The sequence below is a fragment of the Meles meles genome, chromosome 11 (genome assembly GCF_922984935.1).
Source record: "Meles meles chromosome 11, mMelMel3.1 paternal haplotype, whole genome shotgun sequence".
Lineage (NCBI taxonomy): Eukaryota > Metazoa > Chordata > Mammalia > Carnivora > Mustelidae > Meles > Meles meles.
In genome coordinates this window covers 2,337,161-2,350,089 of record NC_060076.1, presented here as the reverse complement: position 1 = coordinate 2,350,089, position 12,929 = coordinate 2,337,161, and the positions used below count along the sequence as shown (strand labels likewise).

General features: G+C 64.3%; 1 protein-coding gene across 2 annotated transcripts in view; it reads left to right on the top strand.

Moving 5' to 3' along the window:
* The window catches only part of COL5A1 (collagen type V alpha 1 chain), a 141,851-nt gene that overhangs the window by 40,677 nt on the left and 88,245 nt on the right, over window positions 1-12,929 (top strand). For both annotated transcript variants that reach the window (XM_046022302.1, XM_046022300.1), the window contains exons 3-4: window positions 237-450; window positions 1,688-1,850. In XM_046022302.1, coding sequence (XP_045878258.1) covers window positions 237-450; window positions 1,688-1,850 — 377 coding nt within the window. The remainder of the gene's footprint in view (window positions 1-236; window positions 451-1,687; window positions 1,851-12,929) is intronic.

The window sequence follows — 12,929 nt, the reverse complement described above, 5'->3', positions numbered from 1 at the left end:
GGAAGGACCAATGAGGTTTGCATTTGAACTGAGCCTCCGAGAGGGTAGGCTTGCTCATGTGGTGAGAGGGAAGGGCTGCAGGAACAGTTCGATCCAGGGACAGGTGTGCAGCAGATGGCCGTGCACCACTGTAGGCATCAAAAGTTGCCAGGTCCCCAAGCCGGTTTGCTGTAGAGCTGTGACTGCGTGTCGTTGGGGGCTCCTGACTGCCTTTTAATCTCTGTCTTCTGTTACAGCATCTTCATTTCCTGAGGATTTCTCCATTCTAACCACTGTGAAAGCCAAGAAAGGCAGCCAGGCCTTCCTGGTCTCCATCTACAATGAGCAGGGCATCCAGCAGATCGGCCTGGAGATGGGCCGCTCTCCGGTCTTCCTCTATGAGGACCACACGGGGAAACCAGGGCCAGAGGATTACCCCCTCTTCAGGGGCATCAACCTGTCGGATGGCAAGTAAGTGAGCACCACTCAGCAACCCAGTCCTACTCCTGCTGGGGGGTCTGGGCAGACCGCCTAAAGCCCGGCAAGGGAGCTGCGGCAGGACGCACTTGGTAAAAAAGCAGGAAGCTGCCACCGTGCACACTGGCGGGCACCGGGCAGAGAGACAACGGGGCTGGAGTTGTCGTCTGCGTCTTCGCGGGGGGTCCTTACATCTTCCTGGGTCTCCCCTTCTCCTTCACATGCACTAGAATATCTCAAGTGCTGGCCTCCTAGTCTCGAAGGGACATTGAAGATGGTGTGGTTATGCCCAACTCCTTCCGGAAAGGATGTACGACATCCTTTTATTTATTGATTTTTTTATTTAAATTCAATTAATTAACACACAGCGTATTACGAGTTCAGAGCTAGAGTTCAGTGGTTCATCAGTTGCGAGGGACACCCAGCACTCGTTACATCACGCATCGTCCTTAACAGCCATCCCCCGGCCACCCCTCCTCCCGCCCCGTCCCTCCAGCAGCCCTCCGTTTGTTTTCTATGGTTAAGAGTCTCTTACGGTTTGTCTCCCTCTCTGATTCCGTCTCGTTTTATTTTCCTCCCTTCCGCTAGGCTCCTGTTTGGTTTCTTAAGTTCCACATGTCAGTGAAGTCGTACGGTGTCTGTCTTTCTCTGACTTCTTTTGCTCAGCGTAACACCCTCTAGCTCCAGCCACGTCGTTGCGAACGGCAGAGTCCGTCCTTTCCGATGGCGGAGTAGCGCTCCGTTGCGTATATGTACCGTGTCTTCCGTAAACGATGTACGACGTCCTTCAGGATGCAGCCACATTACATGTGGGCGTGAATGATTAAAAAAAAAAAAAAAAAGGACCGTCTTTCTGGAATTCTCTGTCTAGGGCATGCCGGAACCCTGGAGGCGTGGAAGTCAGCTCCTCCGTGGCTGACACACCGCGCGCCTGACCGTAGAGCCCCTCCGGGTGTGGCTCCCGGGTTTCTCGCTGACCGCTCCCTGGCGATCCCTCCGTCCCACCGCTCCCCAGCAAACCCCGTCTTCCCCAGCAGCCCCCAGCAGTTTGCTGTGGGGTTCAGGTTCACATGAGGCCGGACCATGGCATCTGCCGGCCCTTGGGCAACCCGGTCTGATGGCAGAGGCTGGGCTCAGAGTGGCCCAGCCCCACCGCAACTGCTGAGGTGTCCCCTGGATTGGCGACCTGTGACCCGGGCCCCCGTCACCCGCCCGGGCTGTTTCTTTGCAGGTGGCACAGGATTGCTCTCAGCATCCACAAGAAAAACGTCACCTTGATCTTGGATTGTAAAAAGAAGACCACCAAGCACCTGGCCCGCAGTGACCATCCCATGATAGATGTCAATGGCATCATCGTGTTTGGGACCCGGATCCTGGATGAGGAAGTCTTTGAGGTAAGAGAAGGGGAGGCTGTCCCACGGTCACCTGGGACCAGAGCCGGCAAGGGGTCACTCCTGCCTACGGCCGCTGTGGCTGCTGCTGGCAGCCTGTGAGGAGACAGGCTTGGGGACAGCTGGCATTCTGATGTGGCCGTGGTTTCTGTTGGCTGCGGCGTCGGCTACAATCCCGAGGGCTCTTTGTGGCCTGTGGGAATGGAGAGGCTATGTGGGGACAGCCGTGTCCATCCTTGCCCAAGGGGCCTGGGCACGAGCTTGGGAAAGGCACGGGCTTTGGTGAGCATGGCCTGGGGTTCGTGGATAGACGTGGACTCCTGCCATCTGGTATCTGAGGGTTGACCTGGGAAGGGGGCAGCTGGGCTGGGGGGCCCGGAGGCCAGTGCCGGGCCAGGCGCAGGTGCTGAGGCACGAGCCGCCGTCCTTCAGGGGCGCTGTCCCTTGGCAGTGCACGCCTGCCGCCTGGAGCCGGGCTTCTCTGCCTCAGGGACCGGGACGGGGGCCGAGCAGGGCCCTGCATTTCCCTCCTTTGAAGACTGGGGGTCACTATAAGACAGCGTTAGAGAGCCCCGTCCTGCAGGAGCAGGTCACCTCCGCCGGGGCTAGCAGTTTCCAGAAGCCGTGGGGGAGCACACCGGTGTTCCCTGAGGACTCTCCCATGTCCAGGTGCTTAGGCGTTGCCTCCCGAGGAGCTGAGGCTCCAGCCCTGTGGCAGGGCCCTGGGATCTGCATTCTAGAAGGCACTTCAGGTGACCGGTGGCCCCTCTGGCTGGGACGAGGTGACAGCCAGACCCTTCCGTTGGACTTCCTTCTTGTACATATTACGGGGCAGCCTTTCCTCTTGGAAGTCCTGCGACCGCACACATACCCTGCCGTGTTTGAGGAATGCTCCACGCCCTCCGGCCTTGCGGGCACACCTGAGGTTGGGTCTCCAGGCCCCTCCATCTGCTCGAGAACTGGAGAGGCCCCCCCGGGCTGGTCAGGTGCTGACCCGATCCCGGTGCTTGGCAGGGGACCCTGGAGGGAGAGAATGTGCCTTGTTACTCCCATTTCTGTTCTAGAGGGAGTCACATCTCTGCAGACGCTAGGGCTGGCCGGTGGGGGAGGTCTGCCACTGAGCAGGGAAAGAGTGACTTTCCCAAAGTCTCATCTTTCTGCAAAGTCAAAAAGGGGCATGTGGCAGGAAGACAAAACCTACAGGGGGACGGCTGGCCCGGTGCAGGCCCCCACCATCGTGCGCTGGGTTGGGGGCTCAGGCAAGTTGCCCCGCCGTGGCGTAGCCTCAGCTTCCCCGTCTGTGCAGTGGGACCACGAACGTGGTACTTCCTGTGGCCGTGGCCCACGGCGGCCCTCAGCGTAGGCGCTTGAGGAAGGTTAGTGGCTTGGTTTTGGTCTGAGTTCCATGTCAAGGCGGGTGGGATGACGGACGAGCAGGGCCCAGAACAGCCATGTCCCTGCGGACACAGGGTGGGAGGGCCGCTCAGAGAAGGGGGGGCCGGCCCGTGATGGCGGGTCTGTGGGCCCTGCTGGGAGTGGTGGCCCTTGGCGTGTGCCGGGACAGTGGGAACCCTATGGTGCTGCCAAGTTTTGCAGGTTCTGGAGACGCGCCCCCTGGGCCCACTTCTGACCTGACTTGCCCGGAGACCCGGGTGAATGGCCGGCGGGGAATTGCAGGGCCGGCAGCCAGGTGGCGGGGGGGGGGGGGGGGGGGTGGCTGTGGGGCTCTCCCGGGGAGCTGGGGTCGGAGGCAGCGGGGTCAGGCAGACTGGGATCGAGCGGCCGCTGGTTCAGATCCCGGGAAGCAGGGCACGCTGCCGCGCTCTGGGCCTCACTTGTCTGACGTTGGAGCGGCCATGCCACGTCGCGGGGGCTCACCTGGGCTCAGCTACGAAGCCCCGGGCGTGGGTGCCCGCTCGTGATGGGGACCGAGGGTCACCGCGGACACGACCCATCTTCCTGTTGGTTGAAGTTCTGCCCCCGGAGGCGGGAAGGTTTGCCGAGGCTGGGCCGTGGCTTTGTGGATTTGAATTCGCTTACTGTGCGGTAGTTTCTCCGTGCGGGGCAAAAAGCCACATCCTTTCTCTTGCCTCCTGTGTGCTCCCAGGTGCCTGTCCTCGTAAAGAGGACAGGACAAGTTTTATCTTTAAAAAAAAATTAGGATCCTAAAGCAAATACTGCCTTACCTCGATACACCGGCCGAGCCAGAAGGAGCTGCTTTCCCGGGAGCACCAGATTCTGGAACCGCACCGCTGTGGGGGAGCCGCGGGAGAGCTCAGGGCCCAAATCCCGTGCGGGGAACCTGGCTGGGCCGCCTGGCCTGTCCAAGACCTAGGGTCCTCGTCTGCAGCGTGGGCCGGCGGCCGTGTTGAGCCGGGGGTGCGTGCGTGAGGCCGTGCGGGCCTCCCAGTGCGGCTGGGGCCGGGCCGGCCTTGGATCAAAACGGCAGGTTGGGAATGTGCTCGAAACGGCTGGCCTGAGTGGCTGCCAGGGATGGGAGGCTTCGTGGCCGGCAAGGGGTTCGTGTTGTGCGGGCAATGTTGTCCCAGACGCGGACTTTCCTGGCGGCCGGACTTGCTCGTGTTGGAAAATGTGACCTGACTTTCTCAGCGAAACCAGTGGCCCCGTGGCCCCCGGAGCATTCCGTCTGGCCTCTCTTCTCCCAGAGCAGCCACTGAGCTGCGTGCGGCGGCCCTCGATGCCCAGCCGGCCTGGCTGTCATGGCGAGGGAGGACCAGTCTCTGCTTCTTTTGAAGCAGAAGTGACTAAGTCTTGTACTCTGTGCCCGATTTCAAATAACGCCCCCCCCCCCCCCCCCCGTGTCGGGCACTTGGCTCCTCCCCCACCTTCAGAACGGGGAAGGGGGCGGCGCCGTTGAAAACGATTTCTGCAGCAGCTGGGTTCTTCCCCGGAAGGATGTCTTCCCCTCATCAAAAGCCACTTTGTCCCACGGCTCTGCAAGGGCCTGGTGAGCTGGAAGGATTGGGGGTGACTTTGGTGGGGGCGCCCCCGCCCCGGGCACACAGAGTCCCGCGCTGACCGCTGTGTGCAGACAAGGCTTTACTGAACTCTAGAGAGCTTATTGGGGCACTGGGGACTTTCCTGGGGTGCACGGGGCCCCACAGAGGCCCCTTTGTCCCAAGGAAAGTGCCGTCCAGGGCAAGAGCCTGGCATAGGGGCTCGGAGCTCCAGGGAACCCTTCCTTCCAGGGGCAGACCCTCGGCCTGGTTGTGCAGGTTGGCAGCCCCCGGTCTCCCAGCCCCGATGTGAGCCTCTGACGGGTCCGTCCTGCTGGACGGGGATGGGACCGTCGGGTCCCTTCTGAAGCCGCCCCAGGAGGAAGGTGCAGGCAAAGGTCCCATGGGCCTTGGGCCTTATCCGCTTCCTTTCCAGCTGATAGCCGCAGCCCATTGCCAAACCTCTCCAAGCCCAACGACTTCATCTGGAAAATGGGTGGGGGAGGCCAGCACTGTGGGTGGAATCTGGGTAAAATGCCCCCCAACCCCCTGCAGGCCCCAGAGAAGCACACTTCCCCAGACCCTTGGAGGTCAGAGCTGAGGCCGTTCTGGGGCCCTCTGGCCCTTTGTCCACGTTCACCTGCAGGGACATCACTGATGGGCGTGTGTCCAGGGGGCGGCTTGGGCTCATAAGCTGTCCTTCCTCTCCACGTCTCCAGACTCACCTTGCAAGTTCAGTGCCGGGACGCCTGCCTTCGAGACCAGGGCCTCCAGGTGGGCAGGCAGGGGGCCGGCCCGGAAGGGCTGGCCAGGGGCGTGCACCCGGAGCTGAGGTTAGCCCTCCGGGGACCTGCCCTGGCCTGTGCCTGCACATGGCCCTCCCAGTCCCCCAGGGCTTGCGCTGGGAGCCATTGTGCTCGCACCCCGCCCCAGGCAGGGGCCCCTGGCCAGGCCGTCCCTAGTGCTGGGCTGGAGTGAGCTGAGGGGCTCAGGCTGGCTGGCGGCCACGGCCTCGCTCCTTCCCCTGTGGACCCTGCCCGCGGGTTCTGAGGCGGAGAGTGCGTTTTGCGGGTCTGCTCCGGGCCGCTGTTCACCACGGTGTCACTGGGAGCTGTGCGTCTCGTGTCCTGCGGCTTTCCCCGGGGTGTGCCTGTGTCCCAGGGTCCCGGGTGGCGTGGGGGCTGCGTGGGCTGAGGGCCCACCATGAGGGAGGCCGGAGCCGTTCTTCAGAAGAGGACGGGTCCTGCGGGCTTCCCCGGGCAGGAGAAAGGCTTGTTTTCCTCCAGGGCTTAGGAACGAGCTTTGTGTTTTTGGAAACACAGACAAGAGTGCCAGGGAAAGCGAATGTGTCTGGCAGGAGCTGAGAAGTGGTTGTTTTGCTTCCATGGTAGAGCTGGGGGGGAGGCCAGCCAGGGCAGCGCTGGCCAGCGGGGCCCGTGATGGTGCCTGCCAAGGGCTCTGCCCTGCCATCACCCCTCGCCACTCCCGGGGCACTGGCAGCAGAGAGGGAGAAGAGCCCGCAGAAAGCCCGGAAAACCGTGGGGAGCCGGGTAGGGCCCTGGCCCTGTTGCTGCCGAGAGCCTGACGGGCTGCTCTGATGTCACGTTGCGTGGCAGGCACCACACCCCCAGCAGCCCGTGCTGCTTCCGTCCCCTTGACCCGTGCCACCGGGACCTCAGAAACCGGGTCACAACCTTCCCCAGCTGGAGCCAATCCCGGGTGGTCCCAGGGATGCCAGGGGCTGCTTGTTCCCTGGGCCCCACGTGGGCCCCCGGGACATCAGAGTGCCCTGACCTGTGGGGTCAGTGAAGCTCCAGAACCTTCCAGAAGGAGCCAGCACAGGCTGTTTGCAGTCTCACTGGCAGCCAGAGCTGGACTTCCGTGCCCGGCCTGCCGAGCAGTGTCCCCGGCAGGGCCCGGAAACACCGGCTGAATGGGGGCACAGACACCTCTCCTCACCCTTTGCTCCTCAGGGGGGCCTGGAGCCGGCGGGTGTTCCAGATGGAGGGGTCTGGAGGGTGGGGCTTGGCCGGGGTCAGGGAGGGCCTCTGTGGTGGGAGGACCCTCCTCTCCGGTGAGTCGGGAACAGAGGGAGGCCCACCCCAGGGGACGGGGAGCCAGGGCGCTCTGGGCTGGGCGCCAGACCCACTTCTAAGCTCTCAGGTGTCTCGAGGGGCAACATGACCGAACGGACTGTTCACCGGAGCCCCAGGTGCCGGCAGGAGAAGACGGTCCTCCTGGCTGTCCACCGCCTTTCATTTGGAGACACAAGGGGTTACCTCATCTCTGATTCCCGTTTTCCAGAGGCCTGGCTTTTCCACTGACACGTTCTTTCCTGGAATGCAGCTTGCCTGGGGCCGGAGCGGGCCTCTGCTGGGCTGGGCTTTCTGGGCCATCCACGAGGCGGCGGGGACCCTCTGGGCAGCATAGAGCCCTCCCCGTCCACGCACACGCTTGCGGGCATCAGTGTCTCGAAGGCGAGAGATCTGTGGGCTTGGTGTCGGAGGCCTGGATCCCCGTCCCCGCTTGCACTGTGCACGCTGTGGCCTCTGAGCTCCCAGGCCCCTCCAGGGACCATCCCGTTACCTGCCACGGGGATGCACCGGGGGACCCAGGGCCAGCGGAGAGTGCGGGCCGTGACTGGGGAGCTGCGGACTCTCCCCGGGGACTGTGGCATGAGGACCGTGTGCCGGAGGACCGGTTCCCTCTGGGGCTGGGAGGCCGCCCTTCTGTTGGTCTGTTTCCGTGCTCCCCGTGGGCGTGTCGCGCTGACCCAGGTTTCTCTGTGGAGGGGAGCTGCGGTTGCTTCTCCCGTCCTTGGAAGGCGGTGCATTTGGGGGGCAGGGACCAAACCTGAGCTCGCGTTCAGACGCCGGGGGGATGCAAGTGGGGAATCGGCCGTGGCTTGAGGCTCTGGGACCCTTGCCCATAAAGCACCCGTGCCCCCTGCATCCCCACGGTTGATGGGGTTCAGAAGCCCCTGTGCCCTGCCCTGCACCCCGCTCCCAGCCCAGGGGTGCTTCTCCTGTTGGTGTGGCTAGTTAGACCCATGCCGGGAACAGGAGGAACCAGCCTCCACGCGGGACCCGGCGAGGACCGTGTCTAGAAACCTCCCAGGGCCCTTCCTTGCCGCACTGCAAGACGGGTGCTGCGGTCCCGGCCCGTGCCATGCACGGTCCTCCTGCGTTCTGTGCACAGAGCCCGAGCTGCCCAACAGCGCAGGCCATTCTGAGCACGGTGCCCACATCCCTGCCCTCCCCGGGCTGGCGTGGGCCCACATACAGGCCCTGAGTCCCAGGGCCTCCCGCGTTTGCAGAGCAGCTGAGGAGGGAGCCCCGTCTGCATGGCACCCTCTCCCTGCTCCAGCCTGTGTCCCCTGACTTTAGATGGGGACATGGAAGCTCCCGGGGCTAAATTACGGGCCTGAGTGATGGCCTTGGGAGAGAGGGCGGGCATCTCAAACCCAGGTGCTCTGACCTCAGATGGCATGTCCTGGGTGGGGCCCACAGTGGGCAGAGTGTCCCTGAAGAGCCTGGCCGTCGGCTCCATCCCTAGGCCCACAAGACCCTGCCTCTGCTCAGTGGCCAGCAAAGCTCTCCTCGGGGGCACCTCCTTGCCTTGTGTGGCCGCGTGAGGCCCAGCCCCGCGTCCACCAGGGCAGTTCTCTGGCGGACCCCAAGGGAGGCAGCGGGACAGGAGTGAGCAAGGTCAGAGCCTCGCTCCCCGGTCTTCGGCTCCGACCCCTTCCCAGGGGCCTTCCCTAATTCCCAGGAAGGGCAGGGACATGACAGTCCCCACGAGTCTCCAAAGTCTGGTGTCTTGGGAGGATGGAAAAGGTTTCTCTCCCAGTTTTGGGGGCCAGAAGTGCGACCTGAAGGGGTTAGCAGGGCTCTGCTCCTTTCCGAGGACCTTGGGTGGGGGTCCTTCCTGCCTCCCCTAGCTCCCGGTGGCCCCAGGGTTCCTTGGCTGCAGGTTCTACTCCCAGCGGCTCGCAGCTCTCCTCTTGTCTGTCTGCCCCTCATCTTTCTCCTGAGGACGCTCTCACGGGATTTGGGGCTAATCCAGCGCGGGCTCCTTCGAGAACCTGAGCGTCCTTCCATCCATGAAGAGTGCGTTTCCAGAGAAGGTCCCGTTCCTAGAGTCTGGGAGTAGGACTGGGCGTGGGGGTCGTTATTGAACCTGTTTCCAGACCAGCCCGGAAGGGGGTTCACCCGCTGATTCCTGCAGGGCCTGTGTGGGTAATGAAGCCTGCGTCGCTGGACACGGATGTGCGGCTGGTTTCCAGTCGAGTCTTTCCTCGTCTGCTGCTGAGTCCGGCCGGGGAGGCAGGACGGTGAGCTCCTCCTGGCTGGAGGGGATGGTCCCGGGCAGCCCCCCGCCTGCCTCCTGGCTTGGATGGGCGACTGCCGGCCAATGAGGATGGTGTGCAGGGCTTTTGAGGTATATTTTTGTCTCCAGCTCAGGCCCAGGAAGGGCTGGGCAGTGGGCAAGCCCGGGCTGGGACTTGTGCTTGGTGCAGGTGGCAGCGGCCCGCAGGCGGGGGACCAGTGACCAGCTGGATGTCGGGCGGGATGGCTGCCTCGTGGAGGCTGGCTGGAGCAGTGGGACAGTGGGTCTCAGTTGACGCCCGCACCCAGGGCCTTTCGTCTGTGCTTCTGTGGTCAGGGTGTTTGGGGTGAGGCCTGAGCCCTGAGGATGTGCCCCTGGAGCAGGCCCGGGTCGCCCTGGTCCTGTTGAGCCACGCAGCTGGGGCCACCATCTGTCTCTACCCGGGATTGGGGGTAGGGTGGGGGTGGCAGCTAGGGGCGGTCGGAGAGACCCCACAGAATCAGGCAGGCCTGCTTCTGCCTACGTGGTGCGGGACCAGGTAGCCCCTGCTCCCTGGCCCGGGAGGGCTTCGGGATTGCTCCGTGGAAACTCTGAGCAGCGGGACCCTGTCCCAGCCCAGGGATGCAGCCCTGATGCAAGGCTGGGAGCCCGGCCTTGTGGAATGACCTGCTGATGTGCGGGTCCCTAGGGAGGATGGGTGCTGGCGCTCCAGGGAGGGCATGTCATCTCGAGGTCACCTGCAGGGCTGCGGCAGGGATGGGCTAGGGCCCATCCGTGGACAGGGGGAGGGTCGGTGGCTTTCCTGGAGGGGCCGGAGCCTGTGGCCCATGCTTCTGGATGCGGAGCCCTGGGAGCCAGCCTGCAGCGGTGCCCAAGCTTGGGAGCTGCCCCTGTGGGTGACCGGAGGACGGGGGCCCCACTGTGTGTGTTGGGGGGGGCTTTTTCTCTACTGCTGCCCATTGTCAGGGGGCCTGGGGAGGCTTCAGCCTTGCCCTGGCCTCCCCCTACATTCGCACAGCTCGGGGCTGGCCTGGGACTCCGTCTCCTCCCGCGGGAGGTGGTGCTGCCGGGCTCGTGGGTGTCCCTCCTCATCCAGCGAGCTGTGAATCGTCAGACTCTCAGGACCACGCTGGGGGAGGGGAGGGGCGTGTGCCCTGGCGGTTGTGATGACAAGGGTTGGTACCATCATTCCCGTCCCCGTGTTGCAGATGTGAGAGTCGGAGACTGCGAGAGCAGCCGGCGGGTGGGGGGCCCGGGGCCGGCATCCAGCCCGCACCTGCAGAGTGCCGGCCCACGGGCGGTGCGGTGGGACCTCCGAGGGACGTGCCGCGTGGGCCTGCGTGGGCGGCAGAGGGGGTCCCCAGGCTGGCTATGGGCCTTCAGCGTCCCTGGGCCTCCGGGGGGGACATCACCTTGGGACAAAGAGACTCCTGGCCTGGGGCGTCTGTGTGGGCATTTGCCGGGTGCCCCTTTCCTAAGCACGTGTCCCTGTGTTGGGGGCGTGGGGGAGCCTCTCACGTTGTGCGAGCGCCTGTCGGGGGGCTTCCTCTGAGCACGTGGAAGGGCGAGCGCGGACTCACCTTCCCACCGTGCTATCCCGGATCTGCACGGATGCTCCTGGCGCCCGGAAGGACAGGCCCCGTGAGGTCTGCACGGCGCGGCCTCGGCGTCCAGGGGGCCGGGCACCGGGCCGCACTGGGAGGCTCGTTTGGGCAGGGGCTGTGCCTCCCAATGTCCTTCTGTTCTGTGTGGAAAAGCAGATACAGGCGACGCCCCTCCCAGCGCTAAGGAGGTACCTCCAGCCCCAACGGCCGACAGCCTCCTGATAATTGCCCGACGATTCTGCGCAGCAGCCCGGGACGGGCGTGTTTTGTTGGCTCCTCAGTGCTCACGGGCTACCTGGAGCCCAGAGAGGCAAAACCACCTGCCCAAGGTTGCACAGCAGGGAAGTGAGGGGCCAGACTTTGGGCCCAGGGCTGGACGTCCTGGATCAGAAGGACATTCCAGTTCTCACGTGGAGGGTGAGGGGCCTTGGGCGTCAGACTTCCGTCCTCCTTTTAGATGACTTACCCTCCGGCCCGACAGACCCCGCTGCGTGCTAGCTTGCCTCTTGCTGGTGACCCTCCAACCGGCCCCTGGGCCCCAAGGCCTGTGAGTGCCCTTCAGAGTGACCTTCTCCTTCCTGCCCAGCCGCCCCAGGCCCTGCTGCTGTTCACTTGAGCCTGGAGCCACCGCTCTCTGGTCCACGCTGGAACTTCCAGGCCCCTCCAGGAGGCCTCTGTCCGGCTGCGGCCAGTCCAACTGTTGGTGCCCACAAGCACCGACAAGCACTCCCTGGAGAAGGGTCTGGCGGGTCTCAAGGACACTGGGAGAACTCTTGGCCCTCCCGGGGGCCTCTAGTTCCTGGAGGACTGGGTTTCCTCTGGGCGCACACGGCCCTCTCCAGAGCTGGGCCTTACTCGCCTACAGCTCCTGCTTCTGGGGGCTGTGTTGGAAGCCGCTTCTCAGGAGCTGGGGAGCACAGATTATCCCCGTGAGCGAGTCACGCCAACCCAGCCTGTCTCTGCCAGGCCTAGTCGTGGGTGTTTGCAGCCGGGATAGCCCAGCCTTGGGGTGTAGCCCAGGATGCTGGCTGGAGTCACAGTACGTGGCCTTTGTCACGATGCCTGACCCCTCGCACGGCGGCCTGCAGTGAGGGTGGGTCACGGAGCAGGTGGGGGCCTGAAGGCAGAGGCGCGCGGAGCAGCCTGGCCTCCAAACTGCCCCTCAATGCCCCCCGCCTCCCCATCCCCCACGCCGCGTTAAATGACTCCAGCCAAGCCCAACGGTCACAGATGACGCCCAGTTACCCTCTTGATTGACAGATGAGGCTCAGAAAGGTCTTCCAGGCTGGAACCACGCCCTGGAGCCAAGGAGGTGAAATCCGGTGGGATGACAGTGGGTTTCTGCACCTCGGTTCCAAACAGCCAGTGGTGCCAGTGTAGACCAGGGGGATGCGGGGGCAGCGTTTCCTACGGAGAAGGTGGAGGGGTCGGCGTGTGCCGAGCCCGTCAGCGATCGCAGTGTGATGCGGGGCTACGATAATGTGTGCGGGACCGAGGGCAAGGTGACCGCAGGTGTGGGCTGTGTCCCGCGGAGGCTGAGCTGAAGACCTGGGTCTGAGCCTGGGACGGGCAAGGCGGGGTGGAGAGGGACCTCGTGCCTGGGGCTTGAGAGTCTCCTCCGGGGGGTGCGGATGGCGTGGTGGCCGAGGGAGGACCCCGGAGAGGCCGGGTACGGATGCGAACCTGTGGCACCCACCTCCAGCGGGTCCCAGCACCGAGGCCCAGCCGCCTCAGCAGGCCTCCCTTGAACCCTGGCGGCTGGTCACTCGGCCACTGGGACCACCTCCCGCGGAAGCGTTAAAGCTTGAGGCTTGTGGTCAGAAACGTGATTTCTTCATCTTCGTGTCCATGAGTCTCCTGATAGGGCTGCTGCAGAGGCCGCCGCCTGAGCCGGGGGCTCATCAGCCCTTCCCGCAGGAGACGCTGCGGGCCTTTGTCGGGGGTCCACGCTGGTGGCCTGCTGGTGGCCTGCTGGTGGCCTGCTGTCATGGCGGCAGTGGAGGTAACGCAGGGGTGCTGGTGAGGGAGCCGGTGTGGGCGGTGATGCCGGTGGTGGTGTAGGTCGCGGTTCTGGAGGAGGCGCTGGTGGTTCCGGCCGTTGCTCCTCTGCCCGGGCCCCCCGGGTGCCCGCCCACAGCGTGAGCTGCACCCACTGTCACACCGTCCTCAGGACGCTCCCGCCAGGCAGGGCT